General features: G+C 51.2%; 1 protein-coding gene across 1 annotated transcript in view; it reads right to left on the minus strand.

The window, feature by feature from the left end:
* The window catches only part of NTRK3 (neurotrophic receptor tyrosine kinase 3), a 353,170-nt gene that overhangs the window by 271,310 nt on the left and 63,060 nt on the right, over positions 1-18,800 (minus strand). Inside the window, 3 exon segments of the mRNA XM_077774348.1 lie at positions 3,920-3,991; positions 4,656-4,730; positions 13,151-13,172. Of these exon segments, the coding sequence (XP_077630474.1) occupies positions 3,920-3,991; positions 4,656-4,730; positions 13,151-13,172 (169 nt within the window).

Consider the following 18,800-nt stretch of genomic DNA (forward strand, 5'->3'; position numbering starts at 1 on the left):
AAGTGAAGCTGATAATGTATGGGCAAGCACTCTGAAAACTCTAAAGTGCTCTACAGGCGGAAGTAAATACCACCATTTTAGTGCAGCTCGGAGACAGACGTCTACATTATTCGGCTTCTGGGGACCCCAGACTGTGGAGATCCAGCCGATGTGAGCCACGCCAGAGAAAACAGACCCCAGAAAAGGAAGAGATGAGCTGGCTGCAGAAGTGGGGCTGGTAAACTCGGCAAATAATCCAAGTTCACCAGTGCGGGTGGATGTGGTCTCCAGTCAGATGGAAACAAAGGGTAAGCTCACCAGCTGAATTGTTTGGGTCCTTTCTGAAACTACCATCATCAGAGAGGGGTGTTCAGGGAATCTAGAGCAGGGCGACTAAATGGACAAAACAGAGAATCTGTCTGGGGTCATTCATCAGTATTCAAGGAAGAAAGATGAAGAGATTGCAGAGAAGTGTATCCCAGTCTCCAGAGAGATGCACTGCACTGCAGGACAGATACATGACTTTTCCAGAACAAAGTCATGGTCAGAGTCGGGGCGCCTGGGTGGCTTAGTCGGTTAAGCGTCCGACTTTCACTTAGGTCATGATCTCGCGGTTCGTGGGTTCGAGCCCCGCGTCGGGCTCTGTGCTGACTGCCAGCTCAGAGCCTGGAGCCTGTTTCAGTCTGTGACTCCCTCTCTCTCTGACCCTCCCCTGCTCACGCTGTCTCTCTCTCTCCTAGAAATAAATAAAAAAAAACATTAAAAAAAAAAAGTCATGGTCAGAATCATCAAGGCCACCTGGTCTCCCCTCTTCGGTTCTATTATCACCACCATGAACAACAACAATAATTACTATCGTTATTAGCAACTGCTGTTTCTGAACCCTGACCATTTACTGGGTACTGGGCCAAGTGCTGTGTGTGCCTCTTATGACCTCATCTTCCCCACATCCCATCCACAAAGTGCACCCATTTTACAGATTAGCAAATAGCTATTTCAACTATCCACTTGGAAGATCCTTATCCTTAAGGATCCTTAATCCAAAAATCTTTAACAGCAGGAAAAGGATCGAAGGGTCTAGGGCATTCCAGTGTCTCAGAAACTATCTCCCCTGGTGCAAATGAATCACTATTTCCCTTTCTCATGCTCAATAAAGGACAGAGAAAAAAAACTGAAGCAGTCAGAAGGTGGTCAGTCACTCATAAAAACCTTGAAGTAGGACCCAAGAGTCCTCTCTCCAGTCTTCTTTGCATCACATGATGGGCCTCAACATCGCTGGTTTATTTTTCTGTCCTGAGGAAGCAGAGACCCTGAGTAATGAAACAGCAGCTTAGAAGGGTCAAGNGACATCAGTACAGAGGGTGATGATTTCACTTCCTGCTTCTTATTCCGTACAGAGGGGACAAGAAAAGACTTCTCAGCCATCACCCTAAAGAAAAAAAGAAAAAAGCTGCCAAGCCAGGGCTCGGCAATTAGTGCTGGAGTAAGTGATCATCTTGTGATTGCTCAGCTGGGGCCCGGAGACTCGTAACTGCATTTCGAGTACAGAAATAGAAGATGCTGTAAGAGAGCGGAGAAACCTGGCCCGTTTGCCAGGAGAAAAATGTCCTGAAGCTGCTGGGAAATTCACTCATTTGGGATCAGGGGGTGTGTCTTCGTTACGGGGGAAAAGTCAGTCGGTAAACCCATCGATGAAACCCACCCCGATGCCCGACTCCTCTGTGGAGTGCCCACCAAAGCTCGACAGGTGCGGAGTCTCTCATACCGACCTGAGCATCCTAACTGGCCCCTGATGTACAGCCAGGCCCAAACTGGGGTGGATTGATAGTAGCCCGTCCTTCTTGCTAACAGCAAGCACTTTGGCAAAAGCTGGCCAATGCTTCCAGGAGAAAGCAGGGCCCGAGGTCATGGGCAGGCTCCCAGTTATCAAGAGAGCTACTCAAACCAGACCTGTTCTGCCCCCAAACCTTGGGAATCTTAAAGGCCCTCCAGCCTATCATGGCCACTACCCAGCAGACCCCAGATCATCCCCAAAGAGACCATGGGTTACAACCTTTTTCCAGAATCTCAACAGTAAGTCAAGGGAAGTTCCAGCACACTGGACTTCAGAGAGGCACTCCTGCTCCCACTTCTGGGGCCCAAAGAAACGTGAGGGGTCCCAAAGCCCCCTCGATTTCCCTGAGAGCTGCTGGCAACACAATGCCTTGGAAGTCTCTAGGGCATGGGCACCAGCCACTGTCCTCAAAGGGGACAGAGCTTCTCCTGTGATGATGGCTTCTCTCCCCCAAGTGTGACGCTAGCCCACGAACTGGCACTCCCATGTGCCATCTTCTGCCCATGGAGCCATTTTGTTTGGCCCACGGGGGAGAGGGGTTTTGTTTTCAGTTGCCAGCATTTAAAACTTGAGCGGTTTCACAGGACCTCCAGCTATTCTTGAAAAAACAGTAAGTCTGGCAAGGCAAGGCCCCCACCTCCACACGGCAGCAGCGTCAGCCGGCTGCCCCTTTAGAGGGGACATGTGGTCCCCAGCCTCCATTGTCCCCATGTGATCTGCCATGGGCTGTTAGCTTTGTGAACTTTGAACGAGGGAGCATGAAAAGAAAGACTTTCTCAGAGGTCAAAAGCTTCTTCCTCTGGGATATTTTACACTGAAATTCAAATCCCCAATAAAATAAACACCTGGAGCATCTGGTCCAAAGCCCTCCTTGGGTCCCAGCTACGCCTCCAGCTGCGAAGAACACACATTAGGAGAATCTCACCACAGACGCTCGACTAGAAGGGGCAACAGCTAAATGGGACATTTGGAAGGGAGGTCTTGTCCCCCACAGCTAATAATACATCAGGCCCTGTGCAAGGGCCTTGCCGTATGCCATTTCCTGATGGAGAAAAGAAAGTTGGGCGCCAAACAAGGGTGGCCATAACTGAGAAGTGTGTGTGTGCGTGTGTGTATATTCACTGATTACTCACTATGGGCTTGAGAAAGCACACAGAGAACAGGGGGTGAGGGCAGCACCCCCAAAGAGAATCCCCTTCCACCACCACAACCCTCCACCATCTCTTCTCTTTCCCTTCCTCCCTTCCTTCCACTTTCTGAGAGCCTCCCCTGAATGCTCTGCCCCTCCACAGGACACTCCCATCCAGCGGGCCGCCCTCATGTCATCAAATGCAAAACACCCCAGCCAGTACAACTCTCCTGTGGCCAAAGGAAAGATTCCCCTGCATGTCACTGCTCCATTTTCTCCCCAAATACAACAGACCCCTCTTTCTCCCCCAGGTTCGAATCTCTGCTCTCTCAGGGAACGCCCTGTGGATGTCCAAGATGGCGACAGGTCCAACCAGAGCCAACCCTGAGAAGGCCTGTCGACCATCAGACATGGAAGGTAGGAGCAAGGAAGGGGTGGAGGGAGGTACCAACAAGAATCCCACCCAGAGCCATGTGGTCTGCAAACTGTCCCAAACAAAGTTGTGGGGCCTCATACAGGCGTCTCCATTCTCTGAGCCCTTCTCCACCGAACCCAGAGCCTATTTATTTAGACAGAACACTTGGTCTGCCCCTGCCTACCTCTTTTTCCAGCCCCACCTCAACACACAGCTGCACATGCACACACACTCACAGACCTACAAATGCTCTCCGAAGTGTAGCCTTCACAGTACAGGGAAGTGGAACTTATTTACGTTCCCATTAAATTGGAAATGAAAAGCAAGCAAACTTGGGAGTCTGGAGACTTTCCCCTCCAGGCCCTGGTTTAGGCTTCTCCTTCTGACAGGAACCTTAGAAACCCTCAAATCCCAAACCCTCGTTGCAGGAGGTAAAGTTGGAGGCCCAGGGCGCACGGTGGCAAGGCCGAGCCAGACCTCAGGTCTCCAGCCCCACTGCCCAGCACCCTCCGGCCATGTGCCCCCTCCCACTCCCCACAGCCCGGGGCCCAACTCTACTCACATATAGCGCAAGTGAGGGTTCTTGGCAAAGGCTCTGGGCTGGATGCTCCGGAGTCCTGAGTTCTTGATGGTCCTGGAGAGAGAGAGAAGCAGGGTCAGCAGAGCCTACGGAGCACTGGGCCGTTGGACGGGAGCTGACGGGAGGGCATGCCAAGGTGGCCCCTGCAGCCGCTCCTGTGAACTGAACACGTTTCCTCATCCGCCAGCATCACCAGGTGCCCAGCGGATGGTATCTGGGCTCACACCCCACCGGGACCCAGGAGAGGAGTGTGGGGGTGCCCACAGCTGTCCCCCCCACATCCTGGCAAGCGGGTAACGTGTCTCCTCCTCAAGACAGTCCAGCGACTGTCCCTACTCCCTTCCCCAACCCCGAGTGCCCCAAGCCACTAACACCTCGAGTCCACAGAAGGAGGTGGCTGGGAAATGGGCACTTTGGAGGGACCATTAGTCAACTTCGGGGCTGAGGCGAGAACACTAGTCCAGAGACCTGGGCTCAGGTCCTGCCCTGAAACCCTAGCTACTGGTGAGACCACCCAATGCCCTTGCCTTCCAGGCTGAGAGGAAATTGGGAAGAGCGAGGGCGCAGCCTCTGAAGGCCGAACATCCCCCAAGTAGGTGGTACCGACTCTACTGAAAGAGAAACAATGGGGGAAAGCACGGAGGACAGCTGGCAGTGCCCCCCACCCAGCCCTGGAGACAGCCAGGAGCCCTTCCCCCCAAGCCCCCAGCACACTCACAGCTTCTGGAGGCCGGTGTACAGCTCCATGTCCACGGCATTGAGCGTGTGCAGGCCTCGCCAGTTCTCTATGTGTCTGTGCGGGAAGAGGAAAGACAGGGTTCAGGTGGGCCGGGGTACACTGGAAAGGTGCTGTCTTTAGAGCCAGAGAGACCCAGCTTCGAATCCTGGATTGCCCACACACTAGCCAGGCCTTCTGCCAAGCAGCCAAGGTTCTCTGAGCCTCGGTTTCTCCCTCTGCGAGGGGGCATGCGCACCACCCAACTGACAAGATTGTCATGGGCAGCACCTGGCCCAGGGACAGCATTTAATGTCCCCTCTCAGCTCCAGAAAGCTCTCTTTTTTTAAAGATTCGAAACCCAGTTTCCTAGTTGAGCATCGTGACTTGGTTTCCTTCTTCTAAGGGCATGCTCATTTTCTTAGTGGTCCAGAAAGACAATACAAAGGATTTGGTTTTAAAAGGTGGAGAGGGGTAGGGTGGGTGGACAGTGGGCATGGCCTTTGAGTGGAAGAGACCAGGAGGAGCACACACCGGATTCAGGGTCCCCCGGGGTCCAGACACTTGACGCCTCGTTTGGGTGACCCCAGCCCAGCCCATTTGGAGTTCAAGGACACCAATAGTTTGATCGGGAAGAACCGACTCCAGGAAGGGGACAGGCTGGGGACCAGGGAGTCACAGAAGGAAACTGAGACCATGGAGCCCAGCTCTAGCTTCACTTCTGGGACCTAAGGACCAGTGGCTCTGAGCAAGAGCTGTGACCTCTCTGGGCCTCCTGTCTTCACTGATAAAGGAAGAGAGTTTATACTAGATCAGCAGTTTCTCTGCTTCCTCGTCACAAAGATCTCCACTTAGAACTTCCTCCCAAGAGACCTCATGTTTAAGGCGGCTTGCGTGGAGTAGGCACGCTACATTTCCAAAGTAATAATTAATTCATCTTCTCCGATTTATTCATTGAAGATATAAATCACCATTAACCAGCGCTTTTTATCAACAGACATAAACCAGGACTAACTCCCCCAATGGATAAGGCCCAGCCCAAAGAAAAGAACTGGAAATTTCTGTAAGCACAGGAGGCTAGCTTGTCATACATGGGTTTGATTACTGTTTTGTTGTTGTTTTTTTTTATTTTGACCAAATGCCAGGGACAGGCATCCTCCATTACAGCCATCCAACTACTGATTGTGAAGACCCTTTCCAACTCTAGGGTTGTGTCCCTCTATCTCTGTCCCAAGGAGCTCCAAGGGGCCTCAGGAGAAGGCCTTCTGCTGCCCACCCACCCTCCTGGGATCTGATGCTCCCATCGGGGCCCCCGAGATCAAAGCGTCCTCCTAGCTCATCCTGCAACACTGTTATCCCAGGCGCACGGAGGCCAGCAAAGTGGCAGCCACCTTCCCCAGACACCTCCTCCCTGGCCCCGCCCTACCCGTGGCTCTCCCATCTGTCACCAAGTGGAGCCAGAGCCAGGAAGGCCACAGGGCGGCAGTGGCCAGGGCCTCTGGAAGCATTTCAAAGCCGCATAGTGACAAGGTATGCGGAGAGCCTGTTTTGTACCACATTCTCTCGGGGCCCCTGCTGAGCAGCCAGACACACTGGCATCTGCTGGGGACATGGACCAGGTGGCCAGGTCGGGGCTGAATTCCAACTCCAAAGTCTTCTCCCTAGAAGCCTCGCAGCCCCAGGGCAGCTTGCTTGGTCTGGTCCTGCCGGGGCAGGGATCTTGGCTCCATTTCAGGGGGACAGGAAGACCAAAGGAATAAAATGACCTGTGCCAGTGCCCCCCGGGTGGATCCACTGGGCCATCAGTCCAGGTAAACTACCACGTAGACCACACCGTTCCTACAGACAACCTCATTCATAGGAGCCCAGCTGCAGACCAGGGTCTGCTCCCAGCAAGCAGCTGTCCATCAGCTGCTTCAATAAATGCAACCACTCTTCTCAGCCTACATTAGAATTCCATCAATGTGTTTCTATTATGGTTGAATTGTCAATCATCAGTGCAATCTAACACTTCACCCTTCTGGTCCTCATGTCCTTATGGCCACAGATCGACCCCTCCTTGACACAGGCACACGCTGAGATACAGCAGGGCAAGGGGTGAACTCTTTGGTGCAAAAGGCTCCCTGGTCGCCAGGCAATGTCCCCTGCTTCCTCCGTTGGGTCTGAGTTTCCCTGTATGGGGGAAGAGCCGGTTCACAGCCACGGCGCTGTGTCTAGGCTCTAGAGCAGGGTCGACAAACCAGAGCCTGTAGGCCGAATGCAGCCCACCACCTGTCTTTGTTTAGCCTGAGGGCTAAGAATAGTTTTTACAGTTTTTTTTAAGTCCAAAGTAGAATCCAATTTTGTGACGTGTGAAAAATACATGAAATTCAGATTTCAGTATTCGTTATCTGTTCATTTACTACAGTCTGTGGCTGCCTCTAAACTACAAAGATGGACGTAACTGTGGCAGAGACCTGTCTAGAGCTCCAGGTGTTTTATAGAAAAAGGCTGCCCACCGACCACTTGCTCTGAGCAAGGCTGCCGGGAAGCAGAGCCGGGCCCCGTGGCTGCCTCTGTCCAGGTGACCCTGTCCGGGCTACTCCGCCTGTCTGTGCTTCAGTTTCCTCATCTGTCAAACGGCGTGATAAAATACCTCCGGCATACGGATGAGAGGAGGATGGAAGGCACCAGGTTAGGAACCCTGCCCAGCAGCTCCGGACGCACAGGAAGCCCTCAGGGAGTGCTAGCCCGCAGGGCTATTTTTACCCCTGTGCCTCCCCGAAGCTGAGATGTCTTTTTAGGCTAAAAACAGCATCATGGATCTGCTGGGAGTTGTCATTTCTCAGCAATCATTGATAAAAACTCCATGTGGCAGAAGAGTGGAGGGGCAGTAAATCTGTCATTCCTGACCTCCAGGAAAACCGTCTGAGCTGAAATTATGAACAGGTTCAGGGAACGCACAGCCGGCAGCTCGGAGCAGGTTCCCAGGAAGTGCAGGGCAAAGCAAAGGTGCGGCCTGACATTTGCGGACAACTGTGGTGGGCACCTGCCAAGTTCTCTGTGACTCACCGCCAGGCACCCGCCCCCGAGGGNCTATAACACTGCTGGATGCTTTGTGCTAAAAGTTTGAGTGGAAAAGGCGGGCTCTAAAAATAAAAAAGTAAATAAAAATCTATGAATAAAAATACAGTAAAGAGGACAACTGAATAAATAGGAGAGCAAATCTGGTTTGCTTTTGTTGGTGATAAACAGTAGCGACCTGGGCCCAGTGTGATAGGCTACGTGTGGCTTCTCCTAAAATGGTGGTCTACCGGGTGTCCAGGATGTCTTCGCCTGAGCGCTTATTTTACCATTTGAAAAACCATCGATGATCATTTTTTAAGGGAAGGTGAAGCACTTGAACCCTGGGCGGGGAAGTCATAGGTCACTGTGTTCCAGGGCCCCAGGCTGTGCCAGCCACCCCTACAGAGGCGTTCAGGGAACCCGCCTCACTGTGGGAGAGGAAGAACTCAGAGCCGTGCCAGGAACATGGGTCAGTGGGACTACGAGACTCTGAGTCCGTCCACCAAGCACAGAGTACAGGGTGGTGGCTGGGCTCGCAGAGACCTGTAGCCTTATGCTCAGTCTATATGATGCTTCCATCACAAGCAGTGCAGGGTGGGGGCAGACAGGAGGCAAGATGGCAGGCTCTAGGCTCCAATCCCGACTCTGTCACCTCCAGGAGAGTCTTTACAGTGACTCCCAGCAGGAAGTATTTATGCCGCCCCCCAAGGGATATTTGGCAATGTCTGCAGATATTTCTGTTGGTCACGACTTGGGGCAGGGGGAGCAGGGAATGATGCCAGTATCTAGTGGGCACAGGCCAGGCATATTCCTAATTGTTCCACAAATGCTCAGGACATGCCCCACAGAAAAGAATTATTGGCTCTAACTGTCCATATTGGGAAGCCCTACTTCATTATATAACGCTTCTTTTTTTCTTTAATTTTTTTCTTTTTGAGAGAGAGAGTGTGTGTGTGAATGAGCAAGGGGCAGAGGGAGAGAGAGAATGCAGTGTGGAGCCCAGAGTGGGGCTCCAGCTCACCCAGAGTGGGATGTAAGCTCACCCCATGTGGGGCTTGAACTCACGAACCCCTGCGATCATGACCTAAGCCAAAGTTGCACGCTTAACAGACTGAGCCATCCAGGTGCCCCAAGGCTTCTGTCTTAAGATCAGCATTGAAGCACGCATTCCACAGCTTCAAACAGCAACAACTTTGATAATGGTTGCTTTGCAGCAAATACTAAAAGGCCCTAGGCCAAAACCAGAAAGCCTGCCTCTATGTCCCTGGGTCCAGGTGAGAGGAGAAAATCAGTCATGGCTCCCAGAGCCCCTAGAGTGAAGGGCATTGCTTGAGAAGAAATGAGGGGCTCTTTGGCCCACTGGACCATGGCCCGATCCAGGTTACACATCCCAGAAGCAACAGTGGTCTCCTCTTGTCCACCTCGGCCTGGAAACCATCAGCCAAGACTCTCTTCATCACTGAGAGCTCCTCTTCTACACGGCTTAGTCCCACATGGAAACAGAAAATGCTCCATCCAGAGAGTCAGCTCAGGGCCCTGCCCCCACCCCAGGCCACTGCCCTCCCTCAATACCCCAGAATCACAACTCTTTGCCAAGAGCAAATGTGCAACACTCTTCCAGAGAGAAGGGAGGAAGTGAGGCACCTGGGTGGCTCAGTCAGTTAAGCACCTGACTTCAGCTCAGGTCATGATCTCACGATTCGTGGGTTCAAGCCCCGCATCGGGCTCTGTGCTGACAGCTAGCTCAGAGCCTGGAGCCTGTTTCAGATTCTGTATCTCCCTCTCTCTCTGACCCTCCCCTGCTCACACCGTCTGTCTCTCTCTCTCTCTCTCAAAAATAAATAAAACATTAAAAAAAAAAAAAAAGATGGGAGGAAGTGAGGCTTAATTCACGGTAACATTGAGCAAGCAAGCCAGAGCCGGGCTTAGGGCTCGGAAAACTTCATCCAGATCTACGTGAGCCACTGTGGTCCAAGGCCATGCTGCTGTCCAGTGGACTGGGGTTGTGCACATATGTGACCTTTTCCAGGAACGGAGAAAACCTATCAGAAATGAAGCCACCCCGGGCAATTCACAACACCACCCAGTCCTGAAATCAGTCAGCTGCTTCACATCCATTTTGGGGAGATGAGCTAGGACACAAGTGAAATATTAATTAAAATATCCATAGAAAATATAAAAACCCTTTGTGCTCAAATAAATCTGACTGTGCTTTTGTACCATAGCTTTTTTTCCCCCCTCCTTCTGTTTGGCTTGAGCCAATATGGAAATGAATTGGCAATCTCTAGGCACATAAAAATTAGATGGTACAGACTGTGTGGTCCATATTTTAATTAAAAACATGTCATGTGGATATGTTTAAGAGTTGTTTATAACTCCAATATTTAAGTCCTATACATAGAAAACTCTAGAACACGGAGACATCCACCCCCTTCCATCATGAGGAGACTGATGTTCATGGGGAGGCCCATGGGGAGGCCCAGACAGGTGTCTTCCTTCACCTGACAGAACTCTCCTCATCACCTGGACATTGGGCAAGACAGGGGGTTGGCTGGCGGGACAAGTGAGCATTCTTCCTCTACACATGGCAGGCCAGCATTACCTCATTTCTGCCACCTTTTCTCTCTCCTCCCTGGCTGTAAGATTGCCATTATCTGCACTGGGATTCCTCACTGCTATTAATGAGCTGTTCTTCATAACCAAATTTTCCGGACAACTAAATTTAAATGCAAAACCTCTGCATGTTCAACTTCCTTGCTAGATGTTTCTTTTTTTCCCCCGAAAATGCATTACACACCTCCTTGACTTTTTAAGCAGAGTAGACAGAACATGACTTACATTTTCTTGATGATCTCGGATCATCATGACCAGGCTGGCTAGCCTACTGAGCTATAACACAGTGACACCTTCAGAGGCTCCTTAATATGCAGAGTGTACACCTCTACCCAAATGGCCCTACCCCAACATGATTCCCAAATCTTAATGGTTCTTGGATCCATTTTCAGCAGCTTTCTGGCTCTTTGCGATCCGGCCGTGGGCCATCACCCCATCAACACCTCCCCAAGGGGTTTGCCTCTCCTGTCCTGCACTGCGATCGGTCTGCTCTGCAGCCCTTGGGAGCACAGAGGTTGAGCGCTGGGCACTCTGAAGGCAGGGTGGCCACGAGCCGACACTCAGCTCTGGCACTGGGAAGCTGGGTGCCCCTGAGCCATTTACTTGAGGCTCTAGGGTCCTCAGTGTCCTCACAGGATATCGGGTCGGTGTGAGGATTTAATAAGCCAATGTCTTTGTCCCCAGTTCAGTGTTGATGCATAGCACCTGAGTGATTAACAGCTGATTCCTATACTACTGTTGGAACCATATAAGTAAATGTAAATAGAATCTGCATAAAGATCTAAGAGAAGAATAAGGGCCCCTGGGGGCTCAGTCGGTAAAGCATCAGACTTCAACTCAGGTCATGATCCCACGGTCCGTGGGTTTGAGCCCCACGTCGGGCTCTGTGCTGACAGCTCAGACCCTGGAACCTGCTTCAGATTCTGTGTCTCCCTCTTTTTCTGGCCCTCTCCCACTCATGCTCTGTCTCTCTCTCGCTCTCAAAAACAAATGTTAAAAAAATCTAAGAGAATATAAAAAAATAAACACACATGTGCCCATGCGTGTATACACACACATAGAGGTTTGCCCCTGGTTTTCTTGTTTCTAATCTCCTTTCTGGATAATTAAGGTCGACAGGAAAGTGAAGTATTCTTAGAGGTGTAGTCGATTCATACTTTCCTGGCGGCACCGAAGTGGCCATGACTATCACGTTCCATGTATACCCACTCTCAGAGGTGTGTCCTGGCTCGGCAGCTCAACACGCACTTCTCAGATGTCTCTGTATCTAAGCATTCCACTCCCACAACACAGGCCATGAGAGCTTCAGCAGACAAGGCTGGGCACACACGTCCCTTCTCGCTAGACAGTCCCCATCTGGCCTGAGGCCCCCGTCCCCTTCTCACCGGAACCCTGACTCGAGGACGCAGGCCCGAACTGAAGTACGGAGCGGAGAACCTTGGAGAAACCAGCCTGGGATTCCATTCCTTAACACATCAGCACCGGAGCGCAGGTGCACACATGCGCATACACAACGAAGGCACCGTGTGTTGGGCTCCGAAGCCTTGTAGGGCAATAAGGAAGTGGATTTGTTATCCAGGCGTATTATGTCTAGTGACCCAGACAGAAGCATTAGCTTTCAATTATCTGAGATGTTTAGCATTATAAACAAACCGTCTGGAGCAATAGCTCCATGGCGCTGAGGCACCAAGGGGGCTGGGGAAGAGCCGCCCTGATCACACCAGCCAAGTCACTCGGCTCCGTCTCCCTTGACAGCTGTCGGGGGGGAGGGGAGGGATACAAGACGCCTGGGGAACTGGGACGTGGACCTGAGAGGCTGGGGACCTCTCTTGGGCTGGCAACCCCAGCCTACCAGCCCATTAGCACGCCAGCTCTACAAGCAGCTGCACGCCAAGGACCACGGTGAACCAGCCCCGTGTCTGGGACCCCCGGGACTGCAGAAAGGAACATTCAGATCGTGCCGTGAACAGATGGGAAACGACAGCATCTGTGTCGGCTTCCCGATCAATTCCAAAGCTCGTGCCAGGCACAGAGAATGGTTGTGTGCACACCTGTGCTCTTCAGGTGCTGAGATGCTGCGTCGGCGAACAGAGAAAAGATCAAGGGCACACACCCTCTGCAGCCCTAACGCTCACCTGGGACTCGAGGGGTTCACTGGGGAGTCCAGGCCGCCTATCCCGCTTGGCCCCCTCGCCCCGCCTGTGACCAGACCGGCTGGCCTCTCCCCTTGCCTCTGCCCGCTGGGCAGGATGGTGACCCCAGGATGTCCACACATCAGCACACAGGGAGCTGCCACCTCTAAGCTGCAAACAGCCACTGCCTCCAAGCTGGCCTCCCTGCTGTCACTCTTCCCCTTCAACAGTCTCTACCCCTGCACGGTCACACTCTCCCCTGCTCAAAACCCTCCAACCACTTCCTCTGGCTCTTAAAACAAAATCGGGACACCATGCCCGGGCCCCGAGGCCCTACAGGAGTTGACTGCTGGCTGCTTCTATGGCCCCTTCTCCTAACACCTTCCCCTTGTTTGGTGGGCCCTCGCCACCCTCTCCTGTGTGTCCTTAAACACGCCAGACTTATTCCCAACCAGAATGTCCATGAAACACCCATCGTGGCTCCTTCTAATCCCCCAGGGCTCCCCGCAAAGGTCACCTTCTCAGAGACACCTCCTCTGACCCCTATGTGAGCTCACCCCGCACTTTTCCACACCAGCTGCTCTCTGACACAGGCCCCCGTCCATGTCCTTCACAGCCCTTAATAACCATCTGTAATTGTCTTATCTGATTATTTGATGATGTGGCTGTCATCAGTGTCTACAGGCTAGAGCTACGGTGCATGAGAACAGGGATCGTATCCGTCTTGCCACTCACTCACCTCCAGAATCTCAAATGAGGGCAGGTACCCTAGGCAAAGTACATACTTGGGAAGCCACCCCGATTGGCACTCAGCAGCCACCTCATGCCAGGGGCTTGCCATGCTCTCAGCACCCACACAGTCCTTGCTCTAGCCCCCTTGTGCAGCCTGAAGCCCTGGTCTGACTCCACAGGCACCTTGAAGTTGATCTCTGAAAAAGGATGTGGCGCAGGGCACACCATTCAAACACAGGAGGAGATGAGATGGGCTTCTGGCACCTTGGCACATCTTTTCCATCTTTCCCCTCCCCACGTGACTATGGCTTTCACCAGATCAGGGGTTTTCCAAGGGCACCGACCAAAAGTATGTGTCTCCAGTGACAACCGAAGGAATGAATGAATGAATGAATGAATGCATTAGGGAACCCACAAAATGATCGACAGCGTATCAATACTCCATCAGCTCTCTGCACGGACCTTCCCCTGCCCTCAACGCTTCTCACCTTCCCAGGGACTCCTCCTCCTCGTCTCTCCCTCTCTTCTCTGTACCTCACTCTCTCTACTAGATTTTTCCATCAGCATCCAAACATGTTCTAGAAGAGCCCATTTAAAAGGAAAACCTCCTTCACCCCATGTCCTCCTCCAGCTACTACCCCATGTCGCTACATCTCTTCACAGCAAATGTTTTCAGATCTGTCTACTCCCACAGGAATGGGAGTAACCACATCCGTCCTCACCTCCCTTGGATTCTCCATCCCAATTAGTCTTCCGTCCCCACCACTCTACTGAAGCTGCACTGTCAAGGCCACCAGTGATTTCCATGCTGGCAAGCTCAGCAGACTCTTCTCTGCTGTCTGGTTACCCAGTCTCTCAGGGGGGGCATTTTACCTGGTTAATAACCACTCTCTCTTTCTTGAAATATTCTCTTCTCTACGGAGTTCTTGACTCTTCTCTTCTGAGTTTCTTTCTACTCCCCTGACTACTTCTTCCTAGTGTCCTCTGCAGGGCCCAGAGTCTTTCTCTGACTGCTATATGTTGGTGTCTCCCAGGTCTTGCCCCGGGGGCTCCCTGCTCCCCACCATGCCATGGTGGTCTCACCCACATGCTTCCTCTGAACACCACCTACACACCGAAAGCACCCAAATCTGTGTGGGCACCCAAATCTGTGTCTCTGGTCAGATTTCCCAGGCTCTTTCCAGACATATCACTAGGTCCAACATCAGCCCTTGCTTTCCTACCACTTGGGCCTCTCTGTCCCGGTAAATAGGAGTGGCAACACCCAGGGGTCTAAGCCAAACTTCATCAGTGAGTGATCCCTCCTTTCCTGCATTATCTGCACCTGAGGAAGTCCACCTCCACGAGGCATGTCAGCTCCGTCCCTTTCCAACCACCTCACCTGAGCCCAGACCATCCTCACCTCTCCCAAAGACCACTACCTCCACTCTGGCCTGACTAAAAATCTGTCCCTCACTCGGAAGCTTGAATGAGTTTCTCAAAACATAGATGTGATCACGTTGCCCTCCCCCACTGCACCCACCCTCCATAAATGGACCTCCAGTGGCTCTTCACACACTTGGGATGAAATCCAGACTCCATCACAGCCAGCAAGGTCCCTCTTGTCTGGCTCAGGCGTCTCCTTCCTCAGCTCAAACAAACCGACCCTGTTCACTGGCTTTAGTCTCGGTGGTCTCCTTTCTGTTCTCTAAAACACCAAGCTCTCCTCCTCCTCTCAAGGCCCTTGCACTTGGCTTCACCCTTAAAAGTACTTGGAATCTCCTTAAATGTCATCTCCTCAGAGAGGATTCCCTGACCAACCTAGCCCAAGTCCTTCTTTATTACCTTCCTCTAGATCAACTGTTCTCAAGCCAGGGGCAGATTCTCTTCCCCAGAGGACATCTGGCAATGACTGGGGACATTTTTGATGGTCACAACTGGCAAGGTCCAGAGGGTAGAGGCCAAAGATGTGACTTAGGCCCCCTCAGAACACATCATGATTCCAGTCCAAAAGGACGATAATGCCAACATTGAGAAACGCGATTTCCTGTAGATCACTTGGCAAAATCTGTAACTTTCCCACATTGACTTGTTTCTTGTGTCTCTTTACTAACAAAATGCAAGCTCCGTGAGGGCAGGCAACTGTCTATCTGGGTCACTGCTGTATCCACAACTGTATCCCTGTACATGGCAGAAAATTTGAATGAACAAATTAATAAATGATTGTCCTTCCTCACAACCGGAGGACCTTGCAGCCAAGTCACGAAAACCCTATGGTTGCCAAAGTTTGGACAGGACCTGTACTTTCTCCAACCATTTGAAGAGACTGAGGTATAAAGAAGCAAGCTGTACCCATGGGGTTGGGGGATAGGAAGTGGGGAGGTCAGAACCTCGTGGACTCTAGGGGACATTCTCCTCTGGTCTACAGATGAAAAGTCAAACCACACTGATCATAAAAACCTCAAGAGACATTTCAGCTTTGAACCAGAAGAGAAAGAAGAGGTCTTTGATGAATCGTAGAAAAAGCCCAAGGCAGGGAGAGACATGTTGCCTTTGACCCTTTCTCCCCAATGGGCCTTGGAGGAGAAAAGTCTGAGCAAGAAGGAGAAGGAGAGTCTGGTCCAGGCCAGAGCAGCTGGCTTGAAAGTAATCCAATAGTGCAAGCTTTCTGCCTAAAATCAGCTGGCCCCAGGGGTCCTGAAAGTGCTGCCCTTTGGGTGGCCAATTTCCTTAGGAAAATATGAAATGGCCAGGCCACCCTTTACTGAATTATAAAGCACTTATCACTTCTTTAATAACTACCCACATGGAGGACTTAATTCACTCAATATGGAAGTTATAAAGGCGAATTGGTAAGTGAGCACTGAGCTCAAGTGCACTGCATAAAGACTTATGAGGGCAATATTTTCCCCTTCTAAAAGGGTAGATTTCCTCACTGCAATCCAGCCTCAGAGTTAATGCAGAAACGTTGCTCTAAGGCCCAGGGCATTTTGAATGTTAGAGGGTAATTCCAGGTCTCTGGGAGGGAAGGGAGTCCTTGACTTTGAAGGAACCATTATCTCCGGAAACCTGAGGGTGTCAGAGTGATTAGTCAAGGTAAACATCAGAAAGACAAGATTCCACTGGTGGCACCGGGCACTCTCTGCACAGCGCGCCAGAACGTGAGCAAGCCACAGAGAAGGGAGGAGGCACGCAGGGTAGAGGAGGCAGGGCGAGCTGGGCCAAGTCTGGAAGAGACCTGTGTGGTGGGAGGCTGCAGGAAGGGAGGAGGCACCCTGAAAGACATTGGCACCGGGAGAAACACTGGCTTACAACGGAGACCTAAAAGGAATGCATCAACTGCATCAGCCCTTGTGATCTGCACGCAGCCCAGCCCTGGACTTCCTTAAAGGTTCCAGAGGTTTCCATTGAGGGGGCTGCAGAGATGGTCCTCCTCACTCAGTGGAGGAAATTCTGCTTCTCCTCTGTGTTAATTTTCCTCTTGCCTTGCTTCAGCATCACAAGCAGTTTCCTCCCCTCTGGCCACAAGCCGTCTGTTCTTCTCCCCATAACCTCCCTCTCTTGGAAGGCATCTCTCTATTCACATGACTTCAATTACTGCCTAATTAGAGATTTTTTTTTCCCAGTTCAGCTTACCCGTGATGCCCAACCTTGCCCATCCTATAGTTCCTGTTCGCACAATACGTATTCCCCTGGACTCTCAGGAAGAAGAAGCATAGACAGAACAGCTCATTCTCACCTCCTGGATTCTCCCAAATGACCTCTACTGAGCCCTCCTGACTTGAAACATTACAGCGGAGGTGGTGAGCACGTTTCAAATGATGTGCAACGCCAGAGGGCTGGCGACAGCTCACACAGATGGCCTGAGCAGGGAAGAGCTGTGATCGATTAGTGATGTCTGCCGCGGGCACAATACAGAGAGAGGGGCAATGCAAGTAGCATCTATTAACCATGTCTGTCCAAGAATCATTTTGACATCTCTTTCTTGCTCTCAACTCTCAGATTCAAGACCTGCCAATCCCTCCCTCCATGATATCCCTAGTAACTAACTTCCCCAATTTTTTTTTTAATCTCCACAGCCCCAATCTGAAAGAGCCTCATGCCCAGGAGGAAACTTTTGTTTCCAGCCTGTGAGCTCTACCTTGTTTTGGGGCTGACTGTGTCCTTCACAGGCTCAAGGCTAACAATGCCCAATGGCTAACTGACGCCTCTCACGCCAAACTAAAACTTCCTTTAGGAAGTCTCGATGCCACACAGAAGCCTGTCACAGAGGGGAAAGAGGTTATATACAGAGCCGCAGACCCTTCGAGGGTTAGAACAGAAGCCACTTCTACACTACCTCGTGTCTAATCCTTCACACTGTTGAAATGCTTCCCTGAGGTTCAACCCAGACCAAAGCTGAGAGGAAAGGGGACTTGCTAGTGGGACCCACATGAGTGGTTGTTGAACCTCTCGCTTTCCTCATCCTTCTGTCATAGAAGGCAAAAAGCCAAGCTGTGTCAGGGAGGTGTGCTCCCATCAACAGACAAGCCAGCCTGTTAAGCTCCATCACACCCTCTCCTCACTAGCTCTTCTATCAACTTCTGGAAGAACTTTGGGGTAGCAAAAAATAATGGGCTCTGGGTCTCCAGACTGCAAGTGACCTGCTGGGTAATCTCCCATGGCCTCAGTTTCTTCATCTATAAACTAGAGATCGTGATGTCAGTTTCATGGAACTATCACAAAAATGAATTAAAACAGTGCTTGTATGGGACGCCTGCGTGGCCCAATCGGTTCACGTCTGACTTCAGCTCAGGTCAGAATCTCACGGCTTGTGAGTTTGAGCCCCAGGTCAGGCTCTGTGCTGACAGCTCATAGCCTGGAGCTTGCTTTGGATTCTGGGTCTCCCTCTCTGTCCCTCCCTCCCTTCTCTCTTTCTCTCTCTGTCTCTCTCTCCCTCCCCTCCCCAATAATAAATAAACAGTTTAAAATTTTTTTTAAAAACAGTGCTTAAAAAAGATCTAGGACATTGTTTGAAACATCCTAGAGCTTAAAGTATGTTTATTCCCCCTCCAAAAACAAAAGCAGTGTGATATAATAAGAAATATATTATATTTGATTTCTGCTCTCATTTCCTAGCATATAACTCCTCAAACCCTTGGAACTTCCAAAATTTTAAGTGTCTTTTGTCTACTAATAAGACAATCAATAGTTCAGGGCTCCTGACCAGCTTTAGGCTGGGAGCTGGGAGCCAGGGGAATCAATCCTCTAATCTCAGGGTTAGAACTGTCAGCCCCCATCTGACTGGAGGTGGACTTCCTCACCAATGGCCATGATTTAATCAAGTATGGCCATATAAAGAAGCCTCCATACAAATTCCCAACAATGGGATTCAGAGAACTTCCAGTTAGTGAACACAGGGAGGTACGGGGGAGGGGAGAAGGGGTGGTCAGCGCACCCAGGAAGGGCACAGAAGAGCTCCATGCCCTACCCCCATCCCTCGCCCCATGCATCTCTTCCACCTAGCTGCTCCTGACTTCTATCCTTTTATAAGAAACTGGTAATCAATCAAATACATGGTTTTCCTGAGTTCTGTGAGCTGTTCTAGCAAACTATTGAACCCAAGGAGGGAGTCCTGGGAAACTTCAACCTCAGCTGGTTGGTCAGA

Source organism: Crocuta crocuta, unplaced genomic scaffold, assembly GCF_008692635.1.
Source record: "Crocuta crocuta isolate KB4526 unplaced genomic scaffold, BGI_CrCroc_1.0 scaffold7, whole genome shotgun sequence".
In the NCBI taxonomy this organism is placed as follows: domain Eukaryota; kingdom Metazoa; phylum Chordata; class Mammalia; order Carnivora; family Hyaenidae; genus Crocuta; species Crocuta crocuta.